This window comes from Astatotilapia calliptera, chromosome 13 (assembly GCF_964374335.1).
Source record: "Astatotilapia calliptera chromosome 13, fAstCal68.1, whole genome shotgun sequence".
Lineage (NCBI taxonomy): Eukaryota > Metazoa > Chordata > Actinopteri > Cichliformes > Cichlidae > Astatotilapia > Astatotilapia calliptera.
In genome coordinates, this window is record NC_137434.1 from 13,902,656 (window position 1) to 13,920,332 (window position 17,677).

Consider the following 17,677-nt stretch of genomic DNA (forward strand, 5'->3'; position numbering starts at 1 on the left):
CCTACATAGTAAGATTTTGGTTTGCAGATGACTTCTTGGGTCGGGTTTTTTTGATCCGCTAATTTCACCTGCAGAACATTACACTCCAATCTAAGCAGTTTTGCTGTTGCGTACTAATGCTAATTTGCCCACCTGAGCAAGTTAATTTGAGTCTTCCACAGTCAATGTTTTGGAAAGTCATAGGATTTAGAGCTTAAAGCTCCAATGTTTTACCACCACATTCACAGCTTTAAGCCATCCACAGGTGTATTTCTGAGAACACCTCCCCACGGCATTTAAAATGAGTTAAAACTTACTATATCACAAAAGTATTAGAAACAAAAAGTGTTCGTCTGAAAGGGAAACGCCTGCAAATATTCAATAAAATCAGCCACAAAAGTAACTCTATCTGCGACTTTTAAGTGTATAATTGTCACTTCCAAAGTTAGCATGTGGATTTGCTACAGTTGTTAGTGCATTTCCAAGCGTATTTTGTTTTTATCTAGGGTTGGGGTGGGGGTTTCCACTTGAATACAAAGGCCTTGATTAGGCTAATACACTGAATGATGGGCTTAAATATTAAATCAGTCATGCAATATTTTTTTGTCCAAAGTACCTCTATTACAGAGGGTTGTTATATTTGCATGCTATGTGCAAAGTGGTAAGCATCACTTGTTCACCTGCTCAGGAAATGGGCTTCAAAACCACTCCATTCTCTCTGTAATGATGGTCATCCAAGAGGTCACGCATTAAACCGTTTGCCCATTTTCTACTGTTACATGATTACATGGACTGGGCTTTATAGACAGCAGTTTGTAACAGAAGAGCCTCGTAAACACAACATACACTTGTTAGCATCCACTGAAACAGTTTTCAGTGGATGCATAACATTTTCTGTTATCAAATTTTTTCCCAGAGATGTTGAGTGGGTTTGAGGTGTGGCGACTGTGAATTGGGAATCCATGCGAGTCAGCAGACCTTGGGCTTCCTTGGCCCGGGGTAGCTTTGATGCACGATCTAGCTCATTGTTCATCTGGAAAATGACTGCTCTTGTACAAATCTTAAAGCAAGTAGAGATGACAGCCGCAGAATTGAATGTTACCCGTCTTTGCTTGAGGTGTAGCTTATCCTGTGTAATTAGCCAAGTCAAACAACTACCACACCTTCATATTTTCACTTTGAGTATCTGTGGATGTTATGCACTGCAGCGAGTGTTTTGGATTCTTTAGGAACCAAGCTTACCTCGACCAAGGTTATGTTTTTGTAGCGGGATTACTTGGCTGACATCATACAAGCCTGTCCACTTCGTACACTTCCTCACAACTGACATTCACTCTAACTTGTTTCCATGGGAGAGGGGATTATTTTATTATTATTATCACCAGAGACTGACATATCAGATCAATGAATCTAAACAAATACTATGATGTGCAGCCATTACACACAGTGGTTATGGTGGAGTTTTAGGAGTGGTGCAGTGAAGCAATTTTGAGGACCAAATGAACAACCTATTACATTTTGGTGGAGATCCCGATCAAGGGGTACATCGTGAATCTTTTTTCCTCCTGTTTTGCCCCTGTAATTCTGTTATATAAGCAGCTTGTGAGCAGAAATCTCACTCATCTGTTTTTGGGCCCCCCGACTGCTCGGGGGCCACCAAATGCTGACAAACATTAGATTTGCTAAAACTCCCTAAACAGACCCACTTAGCTAAAACCAGCTGTATCAGGATGTGAGTGTGTTGCAGACTTCTAGTGCGAAATATTGTCATTCTTTTTTACTGTTTCCCTTTTATTATTGTGGAATAAATTGTTATTAATCAACATCTCGGTGCTGGCAAAGGGTCTCCTCTGTCACAGTGAGCTTCTGGGTTTATATAAGAAATTAATGAATACTTGTGGAAAGTCCGGGTTGATTTCATCTAACTATAAACAGCATCTTTGGCAGTCAGGAGTGTGCTTCTTAAAGCAGCCCTATTATGCTCATTTCCAGCATAATGGGCCGTCTAATATGCTGGAAATGGGGTGATTCGTTCTATATAGGGCTTTGGTTATTACTATGATGAGTACAATAGTAGTTTGGTTTATTTCTGTTTCACTGAAATGCACAAAGTTGTATTTTTCTGTTCAAAACTGTAAAATTTTGAAAAAGTTTGATAAGTAATAACAAAAGCAGTTCTAGGATACAGCGTGTCAAACCCACAAGCAGGAAGTGACAGCACTGTGAGACAGCCTCACAGGTTTTAAAGTATGATGTTTTCTTAGCTGTCCACCAGGTTTCACGGGGGATTTCTGTGAAGTGGATGTTAACGAATGTTGCTCAGCTCCCTGCCACAACGGAGCAGTTTGCCAAGATCTTATTAATAGCTACATCTGCCACTGCAGGCCAGGTGAGTCACTCAGATATCCTGTGAATTTCTCAAATCTTTTTTTTTTTTTAAATGAGGCAACCAAAGCAGTTTTTTTTCCCTTTTGTAAGACCTTTTGCAGGCAACCTTTGTAGCTCATGAGCAAGATTACTAAACTACAGCCTTAAATAAGACGTCATGTTTTAAAGTGAACTAAAAGCTAAAAGCCTTTTTTTCTGATAGGTGCTAGAGTCCAGTTTACTACATGAAAACTACCTTAATACTTCTAAAATGCACATATTTGATTAAAAGAGACTGCACAAACTGCCACTTAAGGTTACCCTACTGCCTACATAGTTTCTGTACCTCAAAGCCATTCAAAAGTCATCTCCTTTTTCTCCAGGGAGAAATTTGTAGTCATACAGTACTGAAAAAGACAGTGATAAAAAGACGATACTGCCTTGGCTCATTAAAATGTATGTGGCATCTTACTCTTTAGTGAAAGCCTTTTCTTGTCTATGTATGTGTGTGAACCCAAAAAGAAGCAAATCAATGTAAGAGAATCTGATTGATATTCACTTCAGAGGGTGGAAGTGGGAGAGCCTGGGCTCACCACGGCACTCTGTGGGCTTTTGTTCTTGGCAGGTTGGACAGGCCTTCACTGTGAGGATGACATTAATGAGTGCCTTCCACAGCCCTGCAACCAGGGGATATGCATTCAGAATGATCCAGGCTATGGCTACACCTGTTTCTGTCGTCCTGGATTTGTGGTGAGCCTCTCCACCTTATCCTTTCTATACGTTGTGGTGTTTCTCTTTTTTTCCCCCATTAAAAAGCTACCATCCTGCACCTTCAGCTCTTGAATCCTTTTACCACTTAGATTTCTTTATTGTTTATGCTCTAATCATTTTTCTCTGCATTTTCAATGCAGGAAAAGTGAATGCTTTTTAAAAATGCACCACTTCATGTATTTTGTAACTGCTACACTGTATGGGCAACTTGAATCCTATAAAATAACCTGACTTTGTTGGTTTATTACTAGCATTTGTTTTTAGTTTAAACCGTCTTGTTTTTATTACATAATAGCACTGTCTTTTATTATTTAAGCTGTAAACATTACATTCCACTTAGTATCTCCACATCTCCACATACACAGGGGAGTAACTGTGAGCACAACTATGATGATTGCCTGCTGAATCCGTGTCCAGAAGCATTTTCCTGTGTAGATGGCATCAACAAGGTCAGCTGCCTGCCTCCTGTTATGGATCCTGTTCCCTTGGCGACTGCAGTCGAGAACATCACTCGCGGCTCCACACCCAGAGTGCCGATGCCGACACTCTTCCCGGCACCAGCAGCTGAGGGGTCCACAGGTATGGACGGCTCTGTGCATTCATGTGAGGACATGCGGCGGCGGGAGTCAGTGAAGATGTAGAATTTATAATACTCCTCCTCATGTCAGAGAGAAGTGTTTTCCAGTCTGCTACATTTATATGACAGCTCTAATTACAAGCTACTTTTCAGATAAAGATTTTACATAAACATAAGACACAGTAAGTTTATGAAAAATGCATCGCTAAGGAGCAAGCCAGTGGTTTCTTATGCGTTTTAGATAGTAGGAGTTGTTGATACTTCCCTCACATAGCTGCATGTAAATTCATCCTTAAGGATACAACATGAAAGTCTAAAAACTGAAATGTATAATTCTGTTATTCATTTAAAAGGAAAAAAAAAGCTGCATTTTCTTCTTTCCTGTCCCATTAATCGTATCGCAACCCCTCTCATTTGTCATGTGACCCTGACTCAAGTGAGTGGAAACTGCAGAACAGTCTTAACCTCTTAACATATACACTCACCAGCCACTTCATTAGGTACTGCCTTCAGAATTGCCTTCATTCTTCACGGCTTCAACAAAGTGCTGGAAACCTTCCTTAGAGATTTTGCTCCATATTCACATGATAGCATAACACAGTTGCTGCAGATTTGTCAACTACTCATCCTTGATGTGAATCTACCACATCCCAAAGATGCTTTGTTGGATTGAGATCTGGTGACTGCCGAGGCCATTTGAGCACAGTGAACTCAATATCATCTTCAAGATACCAGATGTGCACATTTATGATCGGAAAGGGATGGACATGGTCTGGAATATACTCGGATAGTCTGAGACATTTAAAAAATGTTCAGTTGGTATTAAGGGGGTGAAAATTACATTACAACACTACCAGCCTGAACCGTTGAGGACCGGATGGATACATTTTTTCATGTTATTTACAGCAAATTCTGACTCTACCATCCGAATGTCACAGCCCAAATCGAGACTTATCAAACCATGCAACATTTTTACAATCTTCTGTTGTCCAATTGGGCAATGCCAGTGGGAATAACAGCCTCAGTTTCCTGTTTTTTGCTGTCAGGAGTAGCACCCATTGTGGTCTATTGCTGTTTCAAGGTTTGAGGTGTTGAGGTGCATTCAGAGATGTTTTTCTGCATACCGTGGTTGAGTTACTGTCACCTTCCTATCAGCTTGAAGTAATCTTTCTATTCATTTTTCTTTGACCTCTGGCATCAACAAGTCATTTTCACATACAGAACTATTCCTCACTGGATGTGTTTTCTTTTTCAGACCATTTTCTGTAAATCCTAGAGATGATTGGGCAGAAACATCCCAGTAGATCAGCAGTCTCTGACTTATACAAGCCCATCTGGCATCAATAATCATGTCACATTTGACTTAACTAAAATTGCCTTTCTTCCCTATTCTGATGCTCAGTCAGCTGAATTTCAGCAGGTCGTCTATACATATGTACATGCCTAAATGCACTGAGCGCTGCCATATGGTTGGTTGGTTAGTTATGTGTGTTAACAAGCAGTTGAACAGATCTAGCTAAGAAAGTGACCGGTGAGTTTATATAATAAAGTGATACAATGTAGAAACGTATTATCTCAGTAGAGTGGAAGGAGCTGCTGAACATTTAATTCATTTCTTATTTTTACATGTGATCTTATCTGCAGGCCTTACTTATAGTGAAGTAATTTGACACTGCCGTATTGCTTTTTAAAATAAAAGTAAAATATCTGAGTACTCCTCTGGGCTCTGATGGATGAAGATGAATGCTGCAGTATCCTAATAATCTTCAAATGCAGTTTAGTTGTTTGTGAAAGTCAAACGAACAACTTGAAAGGCTGTAAACATTTAGAGTTTTCTTTTTTGCTTCTGTTCAAATTGGTTTCTAATCTTCTGACTTTTTGGTCCTAATGGTAGGATTTTTATTTATTTATTTATTTTTAGGATGGTTCTACGTACTTTTCTTGTGGCTCTTTTCATAAAAAGAACCTCAACTCCATATGATCGTGAGTTTTATTGTATTATTTTATATTTAGAGCTCAATGCACAGACTCAGATATTACGCATGGAATCTTAATGGCAGTTCTACTCAAATATGGCAGTGTATCAACTTAAATTAGCACTTCTCAATCGAGTCATAGCTCCCATTACTATGCTATTACTTCCATTAACGTTATGTCTTTTGAAAAGTGACATTAAATTATTTAAAATGATAAACCATTACAGCAATTAATTTGTACTGATGGTTGGTTTTCTGACAAATTACAAATCTATCCTTCCCTTGTCCTTCCTACCAAACACAAGCTTTGCCAGTTTCCAATGCAGGGAGACTCCCACTAAGCTGGCACTCCAAATGTGATTTTTAGAGTCTTTGGAACATAGCAGGCGATGATATATTTGGTTTGATTTAGAGCTTGTTATACTTTGTGCAGCTGTGGTGGAAAAATAAATCCTGCTGAAATCTAGTTCCGCATTTGCCACTGAAGTACCCTTTCTATTTTTATTTGAGAACAGTCATTTCAAAGAGTAACAAGTCCAATCATTATTTCGGGCTATATCCTTTAACACTCAAATGATCGACACAGAACACAATGTGATATATATTGTTGGTATTGGATTCAGTCATCTATGTGAGGGGAGGAATTCGGAACACTGGGCAGATTGTCACTCTGTGACAGATGAGGTCTGTCTCCCTTTGAAACTGTTCACAGAACTGTAAAACACACCTATTGAACACAGACAAGCTTGAACCAATTCGGTGCGGCACTCTGAAAATCACTGTGGGCCAAACATAATGGAGTCCTCCCTGCCGCACCTGATCCAGCCCTCGTCCCGTGCGTTAGTTTGGAAGGGGTTAAATGTAAACACCAATCAGCGGTGGAGAAAAAACCAACCCGACCACCTCTTTTACATGCGATACGTGCATAATGAAGGTAAATAAGTTTTAAAGTAAGGGGACCCAGAAACTCACGAGTTTATCTAACTAGGTCACCATCTAAACACATGCAGTGCCCTTGGTGATGCTTGAAATAGACTCAGACAGTGCTCCTTTAAACTTAAAGCTACTCCCCAAACCTCTCAAATATATGAAATCAATGGGAATTTAAATATAGAGTGGATAGTGAATTTCCGGTAAATTAAACAACCTATTAATATTGCCAGTAGATAAATATATTCATCTTTATTTTGATTTAGTTCAGTTTCAAAGCAGTACTAGCAACAAAAAATGAATAAACCTACCAGAATGAGGTGATTGTCTTCAGGGTTTTATTTATTTATTTATATGTTTTTCCCCCTCTCGCTCCACATGCAATGATGAGCTCCACAGTATTTATTCTCTACAGTGTGAGAACTGATGAGAATCTAGAAAGGACACTGCTGGTGGAGGGAGGCTTACTGCCGCTAAGCCACGATTTGGTTGACTTTCCTTGAAGTGATCACTACAGCACAGGTGAAGCTGTTATCTTTTCCTGCCACATGTAGCAAAACTGAAATTACTCAAGTTCCTCAAAATCAACTTGATGAGTGAAAAGTTAATCACTTCAAACATGCAGTGCCTGTCTCGAGGCAGTCAACTTGTTAATCTTCCTTTTAACGCACATGCATTTGTTCTCAGTGCCACGCGTTTATGTTTTGTTTTTTGGGTTGGTTTTTTTTTTTTCTCAGTTTGTTTGTAATTTAGATGACGGTGCATGGTAAGTACGCCTATAACTATTCTGATATATTCAGTGACACAGCTTTGCCAGTGAGTCATATTGACACTCACAAGATATGCAGAGTTATGAATATTCATGGAGGAAAGGCTCAGTAAGATGAAAAAGGCAGTGTCTGAATTTATCATTTCAACTCTAGTTTATGGCCTCTGCTTCTGTACAGTAACTGTCAGTGCAGTGCATTGGTGTAATTGTATCTGTTATTTTTAAAACCAGACAACACAGATATAATTAGACACTACATTTAAAAACGCATTATATTTAGGAATTATTCTCTACAGGATTCATTTATTGTCTACAGTGTAAATATATTCAGTTAAGTCTTCTTGTATTAGGTATATTGAATATAAGATATTTTCAGCCAGTTTTCCCAAGTACACAATGACCTTTTTTATTCCCTCAGGGCTCTGAAATTGCAGAGGTCCTGGAATGATCCTCAGCAGTATTATATCTCTGTCCTGTGACAAGTTCAATCAGTCAGTCTATTACTTTAGCCAATAAATCAGGGACCAAACAGGACTTATATCCTGCCTTTTTTAAATAAATGGGACATTAAGTCTATATCAATTAATTCTCACCGCCCAGAGTCTATCCTCCTATTAAGTGATCTTAAGTTCACATTTACTCCAAATATATTTTTCTAGTTGAATATCTCCTGCTTTAACCTGTCTGGCTTCCACCTACACTTTGTGCTGCAACATGGCGCTCCACCACTCTATGTTACATTAAATATGACTCATACCAATTTTCTAACCTCCTTTATGGTCATGTATTAAGACGGGCCCTAATTAAATCTGATCTCAGAGATTTGTATCAACCAATATTCCCAGAAGTGGCAAACTGCTTGGTCAGCAGTAATGTTAACTGTGGGGTTTTTGTTTTTTTTTAAAAAGAGAAACCTAGTGGTGCATTATCAGGATATGAAAGTGAGAAAATATAAGATAGTTTGCATTGTGTACATATACTATTTAGATTTAGCATGACTGGTTACTTGAGGCATTCGCATTAAAAACCCCAAAAAACATCTGGTATGAGAGTGTAGGGTAGTGGTAAAAACAGGAGACCTTTGAAGGAAAAGACTGAAGCTAACTGCTAATGAGGCGTGATACTGCCTCCTGGCAGCAGCCTCAGACTGCATCAAAGACTACATCAGACTAAACAAGGCTTTAAAATTAATGAATAGCTTTGTCTCTGAGGGGTAATTTTCCATCATCAGCATTGGCAAACCCTATTGTCAGGAATGAAGCAGTAGACAGCACCGCATTGTTGCTGCATGCATTTATCCTCATTAATTCACACACCGCAGTAGGTCTGTTCCTTATAATTCCTACTTTATGTTATCGTGTGTTTTTCCTCAGGGTATTGGCCATACTTCTCTTGAAAGAAAATGGAGGTATTTAGGTTAGCTTGTTTGCCAAATGTCCTAAGGGGCAAGCTGTCAGATCAAAGGAGGTCTGGCCTATTAGGACTTGACGTCTAACAAATATTGATAAAGGTCTCACTTGCAACTGCCCGATTAATCATTGCAACAACTTTAAAGGAGTGTCTGATTTCTCTGGTTTAAAATTTTATATGTATAATATTTTTCTTAAACTAAGATGAGAGCCAATACAGTATGAGACAGGTGCATCCAGTAACGCCTTTCATTTTAACAGGCTCTCGGCTTTGACTTTTCTGCAACAAATTCCAATATTTCCTTCAAATGAGAAATATATTGAGCATGAGCACCCTAATGCTTTTCTCCAATTGCAGTCTCAGTCAGTCTTTTAAAGTTGTCAGCGTCACTACCCCCAATAAGCTTGCGGGCAGTGGAACTTTTACTGAAATACCCCATAATTGCCCATTCTCATGGATGATATAAGCCAAGTTATTCCACTATAAAATGAGGCATGTAATAAACTTGTATGAATATGTTCATTTCAGCCAAGACTCCTTTTTCACCTAATCTAGTGCCATTTGCATGCTTCACAGCTTTTTGGCAAATAAGACTATTTATAGTATGAGTGTACAGTGAGCGAAAGAGAAAATATTTGAAGAGTCCTTAAAGTCTTTTCATCTGCTTTCAAAATAGTAATTATTCACTTTTTGCATCTTTTTTTGACTGTCCTCTCATCTCTTTTTAATGTATTCCATCCATATTTCCAAGATCAATTGATGGATAAAGATTGCATCTACATTCGTGAAGCAACATAGGCAGAAAAAACAGGAAGTCCGTAGTAGAAGTGGCGCAACCACTTGCCCTGCTCAGGTGTCACATTCTGAATCTTTAAAATTGTTAAGGGCCTTTTCTTTATCCTACTCCATGCACTAAACCTCCCTGTAGAGGAACCAAATGAAAAGCTGAATTCTCTTTTCAGGGATCAGTCGAGATTCTCAGTGGAATTTACAGGAAACTTCAGTCCTTTACCTTTTCCTCCCAATTGATCTGTCTTTCTTTTTTATGTCCTAGATTCAAGCTACCTTCATTATTTTGGGAGTTCATACCTGGAGTTTCCAGGTATTGACCTCAGCACTCTCAACAACATAACTGTGAGATTTCAAACCACTGTGGCCCAAGGAACTATACTATATGTGGACCAAGGACCTGTTAACGGTGATTTCTTTTTCATGAAACTCTTCATCCTCGATGGAATCTTACAGGTAGGTTAAATTTATTGTGTATTGTCTGAATAAGTATATTTTGTCATTTTTGCTCTCGAAAGACAAATATTTTGTAATGAAATAAAAAGCCCATGAAGCTCCCTATTAATGTTTCAGTATGCTTTTTGCTGTAATGAAGAGGAAGAGGTTACATGGATTACTACATTAAATCATGTTAATGATGGCACAGTTCACATTGTAAATATCAGGTATGTATTCTATTTTTTTATCAAGTCTTAGATTGTAGAGATCTACATAAGCGCTTTGAGGGTCTCGAAAAGCGCTACGTAAATGCAATCCATTATTATTATTATTATTATTATTATTATTATCATTATTATTATTATTATCTATCTGTGTTTCCCTCTTTATGGTGCAATTATATAAAAAAAAAAAAAAAAACACCCAGCACGCCCCTGCGGGCGGTTTATCCTTCAAGCTCGGGTCCTCTACCAGAGGCCTGGGAGCTTGAGGGTCCTGCGCAGTATCTTAGCTGTTCCCAGGACTGCGCTCTTCTGGACAGAGATCTCCGATGTTATTCCCGGGATCTGCTGGAGCCACTCGCCTAGCTTGGGAGTCACCGCACCTAGTGCTCCGATTACCACGGGGACCACCGTTACCTTCACCCTCCACATCCTCTCGAGCTCTTCTCTGAGCCCTTGGTATTTCTCCAGCTTCTCGTGTTCCTTCTTCCTGATATTGCTGTCATTCGGAACCGCTACATCGATCACTACGGCCGTCTTCTTCTGTTTGTCTACCACCACTATGTCCGGTTGGTTAGCCACCACCATTTTGTCCGTCTGTATCTGGAAGTCCCACAGGATCTTAGCTCGGTCATTCTCCACCACCCTTGGGGGCATCTCCCATTTTGACCTCGGGACTTCCAGGTTATACTCGGCACAGATGTTCCTGTACACTATGCCGGCCACTTGGTTATGGCGTTCCATGTATGCCTTGCCTGCTAGCATCTTGCACCCTGCTGTTATGTGCTGGATTGTCTCTGGGGCATCTTTACACAGCCTGCACCTGGGGTCTTGCCTGGTGTGATAGACCCCAGCCTCTATGGATCTTGTACTCAGAGCTTGTTCTTGTGCTGCCATGATTAGTGCCTCTGTGCTGTCTTTCAGTCCAGCTTTGTCCAGCCACTGGTAGGATTTCTGGATATCAGCCACCTCCTCTATCTGCCGGTGGTACATACCGTGCAGGGGCCTGTCCTTCCATGATGGTTCCTCGTCTCCCTCCTCTTTCTTGGGTTTCTGCTGCCTGAGGTATTCACTGAGCACTCGGTCAGTTGGGGCCATCTTCCCAATGTATTCTTGGATGTTCCTTGTCTCATCCTGGACTGTGGTGCTGACACTCACCAGTCCCCGGCCCCCTTCCTTCCGCTTAGCGTACAGCCTCAGGGTGCTGGACTTGGGGTGAAACCCTCCATGCATGGTCAGGAGCTTTCTTGTCTTTATGTCAGTGGCTTCTATCTCCTCCTTTGGCCAGCCTATTACCCCAGCAGGGTACCTGATCACGGGCAGGGCGTATGTGTTGATGGCCCGGATCTTGTTCTTACCATTCAGCTGACTCCTCAGGACTTGCCTGACCCTCTGCAGGTACTTGGTGGTTGCAGCCTTTCTAGCGGCCTCTTCATGGTTCCCATTTGCCTGCGGGATCCCCAGGTACTTGTAACTGTCCTCTATGTCTGCAATGTTGCCTTCTGGTAGTTCAATCCCCTCAGTTCTGACTACCTTCCCTCTCTTTGTTACCATCCGACTACACTTCTCCAGTCCGAACGACATTCCAATGTCATTGCTGTATAGCCTGGTAGTGTGGATCAGTGAATCGATGTCTCGTTCACTCTTGGCATACAGCTTGATGTCATCCATGTACAGGAGGTGGCTGACAACTGCTCCGTTCCGTAGTCGGTATCCGTAGCCAGTCTTGTTAATGATCTCACTGAGGGGGTTCAGGCCTATGCAGAACAGCAGTGGGGACAGAGCATCTCCTTGGTAGATCCCGCACTTGATGGTAACTTGTGCTATGGGCTTGGAGTTGGCCTCTAGTGTTGTACGCCACATCCCCATTGAGTTCCTGATGAAGGCTCTTAGGGTCCCATTGATCTTGTACAATTCTAGGCATTCCAGTATCCAGCTGTGGGGATACTGGAATATATATATATATATATATATATATATATATATATATATATATATATGTATATACATTATATATATATATATATGTATATACATTATATATATAATATAACATATAAAACAAGAAGGCATCGGTGGGCAAGGGACGAAAACAGGGCGTTGTTGGAATGCTACTACGCAAGTAACCCCGGCGGAAGGGGCTACATGAATAGGATGAGGGACCTATGGATTCTTCGATACCCAACATCCACAATGACGGCGAAACAACTAGTAGCTCAGTGTTCCAACATTCGAAAGAAGGGACTGCTCTCACAGCTAGAGATTGACGAGGTACAACACAAATGCTATGGCAAGGAGGAGTCAGGACGCCAGGTCAGGGGGGAGATATCATCACCCCCACCCGAGATTGGGTACATAGCCCCAAGTGCGATAGGAGAAGGATCGTTGAGTGCGAGAGGAACTGACCTGAAAAATAGGATCATGGCCAAGCTTGAAACCTGGATCCCCCGTAGCCGGTTACCAAGATTACGTGAAGTACCCTCAGAAGGTCTGCTAGATGATGTTAATGCAGCACTACGGGCAATACCTACAACCACGATTACCGACACTAACAAGCTGATCTACAATACGGCAGCAGTGATCAGTGAGATGCTTGGCTACAAGTTGAACAGCCACAAGGGGCAGTACCCTCCATGGAGAAGGAGGCTAGAGGGCAAGATCAAAGTAGCACGGAGGGAGGTTAGCCAACTAACGGAGTTGCAGAAAGGTGCGACAAAGAAGGTGCCTAAGAAATACAGCAAGTTGTCCATACCTGAGGCCTTGGAAACTGCCAAGCAAAGACTCACAGCCTTGGCCAGCCGCTTGAGGAGGTACACCAGAGAGATAGAAGGCAGGAGAATAAACCAGCTGTTCTCCACAGAACCAGCAAAGGTGTACTCTCAGTGGCAAGGGAACAATAAGAGAACAGCACCACCAAGGCTGGAGACGGAGCAATACTGGAAGAGCATATGGGAGAAGGATGCAACCCATAACGGCAATGCTCAGTGGCTAGAGGATCTGAGGGCAGACCACAGCGACCTCCCTGAACAGGGTCCAGTAACCATCACAGTGGCAGATATCCAAGAAAGGGTCTCCAGTATGAAGAGTTGGACAGCACCAGGGCCCGACATGGTTCACGCCTACTGGCTGAAGAAGCTGACTGCACTCCACGAGCGTCTGGCAGCACAAATGAACCAGCTGCTAGTTAACGAAAGACACCCGGAATGGCTAACTGAAGGCCGGACGGTCCTGATCCCCAAGGACCCCAAGAAGGGACCGGTCCCCTCCAACTACCGACCAATAACCTGCCTCAGTACTACATGGAAGCTCCTGTCAGGCATCATATCGGCTAAGATGAACAGGCACATGGGTCAATACATGAGCGGGACACAGAAAGGAATTGGCAAGAATACCAGAGGTGCAAAACACCAGCTACTGGTAGACAGAACAATCAGCCGAGACTGCAAGACCAGACTGACCAACCTGTGCACTGCCTGGATTGATTACAAGAAGGCCTATGACTCAATGCCCCACAGCTGGATACTGGAATGCCTAGAATTGTACAAGATCAATGGGACCCTAAGAGCCTTCATCAGGAACTCAATGGGGATGTGGCGTACAACACTAGAGGCCAACTCCAAGCCCATAGCACAAGTTACCATCAAGTGCGGGATCTACCAAGGAGATGCTCTGTCCCCACTGCTGTTCTGCATAGGCCTGAACCCCCTCAGTGAGATCATTAACAAGACTGGCTACGGATACCGACTACGGAACGGAGCAGTTGTCAGCCACCTCCTGTACATGGATGACATCAAGCTGTATGCCAAGAGTGAACGAGACATCGATTCACTGATCCACACTACCAGGCTATACAGCAATGACATTGGAATGTCGTTCGGACTGGAGAAGTGTAGTCGGATGGTAACAAAGAGAGGGAAGGTAGTCAGAACTGAGGGGATTGAACTACCAGAAGGCAACATTGCAGACATAGAGGACAGTTACAAGTACCTGGGGATCCCGCAGGCAAATGGGAACCATGAAGAGGCCGCTAGAAAGGCTGCAACCACCAAGTACCTGCAGAGGGTCAGGCAAGTCCTGAGGAGTCAGCTGAATGGTAAGAACAAGATCCGGGCCATCAACACATACGCCCTGCCCGTGATCAGGTACCCTGCTGGGGTAATAAGCTGGCCAAAGGAGGAGATAGAAGCCACTGACATAAAGACAAGAAAGCTCCTGACCATGCATGGAGGGTTTCACCCCAAGTCCAGCACCCTGAGGCTGTACGCTAAGCGGAAGGAAGGGGGCCGGGGACTGGTGAGTGTCAGCACCACAGTCCAGGATGAGACAAGGAACATCCAAGAATACATTGGGAAGATGGCCCCAACTGACCGAGTGCTCAGTGAATACCTCAGGCAGCAGAAACCCAAGAAAGAGGAGGGAGACGAGGAACCATCATGGAAGGACAGGCCCCTGCACGGTATGTACCACCGGCAGATAGAGGAGGTGGCTGATATCCAGAAATCCTACCAGTGGCTGGACAAAGCTGGACTGAAAGACAGCACAGAGGCACTAATCATGGCAGCAAGGGTGGTGGAGAATGACCGAGCTAAGATCCTGTGGGACTTCCAGATACAGACGGACAAAATGGTGGTGGCTAACCAACCGGACATAGTGGTGGTAGACAAACAGAAGAAGACGGCCGTAGTGATCGATGTAGCGGTTCCGAATGACAGCAATATCAGGAAGAAGGAACACGAGAAGCTGGAGAAATACCAAGGGCTCAGAGAAGAGCTCGAGAGGATGTGGAGGGTGAAGGTAACGGTGGTCCCCGTGGTAATCGGAGCACTAGGTGCGGTGACTCCCAAGCTAGGCGAGTGGCTCCAGCAGATCCCGGGAAAAACATCGGAGATCTCTGTCCAGAAGAGCGCAGTCCTGGGAACAGCTAAGATACTGCGCAGGACCCTCAAGCTCCCAGGCCTCTGGTAGAGGACCCGAGCTTGAAGGATAAACCGCCCGCAGGGGCGTGCTGGGTGTTTTATATAAAAGAATAAAAATCTGAATATGTTGATTGATTGAACCTTGAATATACTGAAAGAAACTTGAATACACAGTATGAAATTAAAGTCTGGGTGTATTCAGTGAAATTCAAATACATTGAATGAAAGTCTGAATACATTGAATGCAACTTGAATATACTGAGTGAAACACTATATATATAATGAAAGTCTGGATGTATTGAAAGCTGATGTTACAGAGGCTTTAGCCCCTTTTGTGTTGTGTTTTAAATATGTAATATAATAGCATATAAAGCAGCATTTCTTAGTCCTGAAGACAACACTACAGAAAATGAATATAGTATCCAAACTATGCCAGTAACATGTTTCAGTTTTGTGCTACAGATGAAGAAATTTTGTCACTCATTATAGAAGACTGAATGGACTGAGCCTTAAGCTGGCAAAAGCAATATTGACTGCAGAGAAACATTATCCCATTTTAAAGACCTGCGAGGTCTGTGTATCTTGTAGCATAAGTCGTTTACTACTTTTCCAGACCTGGCCATGAAACAGGCCATGGAGGACTTAGCTTGAGTTCCTAACACATCACTTGTTTTTGCATTATATAGATGAGATGGAAAAAAGACAGTGAACAATGAACAATGGACTAGAAGTCCCTAGGTCCTGATAGGATATATCTGTCATATTTTGCTTCCAATGAATCAGTCTAACTTGGATATTCTTGTGGTCTCTCAAAGTTTGACTTTGGCTGCTTTTTTACTCATTTTCAGTACTGTCCTTGTCTGACCATTTTCAGAGAAATGTTTTTGTACGTTACCCACTTAATACTGACATATGAATGATTCAAGGATAAAATAAAAAGACAGCATATTTTCACAAACATAATATTGTATTTTTATACCAGCAGTTTGGTTCTCAAGGAGCTATTAGCCAAAAACGTGGCATATATCAGCATGATGTGTAGTGTCCTTACATTTTTTTGGGAGGGGAAACTGGACATGAGGAGGACAAAACAAGAACTGGCAGGCCTAAAAAAAAAAAACTATCTACAGTATCTGAATGCCATATACTTAAAAATAAAAAGAGTCCAGCAAAAACCTGACACAAGACCTGAGAGATGCAGCAAACCCTTCAGTTGATGCATCTGGTGTTCGCTAAAATCTCATCAGAAATGATTTCAGTGGAAGGATGGCTTTCAAGAAGCCATCCTAAGGAAAGGCAGAAAATGTTGCGGCATGCCAAATCAGAGAAGAACTGGAATGAAAATCAGTGCAGTGGGTCTTCTGGAGTGATGGATCCAAATTTGAAAGTTTTGGTTCAAACCTTGGTCAGTATATACAGAGGAGGTCAAGAGAGGTCACCAATGAGTATCTACACCCATCTGTAAAAGACGTTGGAGGGTATGTCATTGTTTTGGCCTGCATTTAACCCAGTAGTGTTGAGGATCTTCGCAAAATTGATTTAGTTCTCACCACAGAAAAGTATCATCAGATTTTGATGAACTATTCAACTATCTGTCTGGAAAGCATCTGATTTCCAGCAACTTCTTTTTTCAACATAGCAATTAGGGGTGCAACGATACTCGTATCGATATTGAACCATTCGATACAGTGCTTTCGGTTCGGTACGCATATGTATCGAACAATACAAAATTTGTAATTTATTTTATCAACTTTCCTTCTGACAATGCTGTCTGTGTTGAGCGCTCAGTGGATTTGCGTTCGACTACTCCGCCTAGGCTGCACTGTCGAGCTCAGATCCACTGAGCGTTCAACACAGACAGCATAGTCAGAAGGAAGAGCGCAGGGCAAGCTAGCAAGACAGAAGTTAAGCTCTCCTTGCAACATGGCAAATTGAACCTCCCCCACCCTCATTCAGATCTGGCGTTTGGAATTATTTTGGTTTTCATGTGACGTATGACTCTGAAGGTAAGCGCGTCATGGACTAAAGTAAAACAGTATGTTGGATGTGCCACGCAATGCTCAATTACATGGGTGGGAACTAGGGTTGCCAACTCCCTGAAAAATAAATAAGGGACACCTCGTGGCCAGGGCCGGGCAACCCAGTTGTCTTCACCCTTCCCAGTGTGGTAGCTCTTTTTTTTGTGTGTGAAATTATTTTTTAACCATTTGACTTGAATTTGATTTGAGCAGATGCATATTCTTTGTGATATGACCATATGGGAAACAAATGATCATTTAGCCATTTATTTTTAGCTCAAAATGACAACATTAACACAGTAAAACAGGTCTCTTTCTTAAACAGAAGCCTGTCATGCTTAACTTTTGAGAATATAAGTAAATCTTTCTTTAAAAGAACTCTGTCCTGCTTAACTTAAAATTATATAAATTAATAGAAAACAATAGAACGAAAAATATTCTTGTAACTGTGCACATATAGTGCATTTAGTACAATTGGCTTCAGTTGAGGTATTATTTCAGCTTTTCTAATGCTAA

General features: G+C 41.9%; 1 protein-coding gene across 1 annotated transcript in view; it reads left to right on the forward strand.

Moving 5' to 3' along the window:
• Positions 1-17,677, forward strand: part of eys (EGF-like photoreceptor maintenance factor) — a 178,577-nt gene that overhangs the window by 84,100 nt on the left and 76,800 nt on the right. The window contains exons 32-36 of the mRNA XM_080288105.1: positions 2,244-2,368; positions 2,972-3,096; positions 3,483-3,696; positions 9,834-10,024; positions 10,142-10,233. Coding sequence (XP_080144231.1) covers positions 2,244-2,368; positions 2,972-3,096; positions 3,483-3,696; positions 9,834-10,024; positions 10,142-10,233 — 747 coding nt within the window. The remainder of the gene's footprint in view (positions 1-2,243; positions 2,369-2,971; positions 3,097-3,482; positions 3,697-9,833; positions 10,025-10,141; positions 10,234-17,677) is intronic.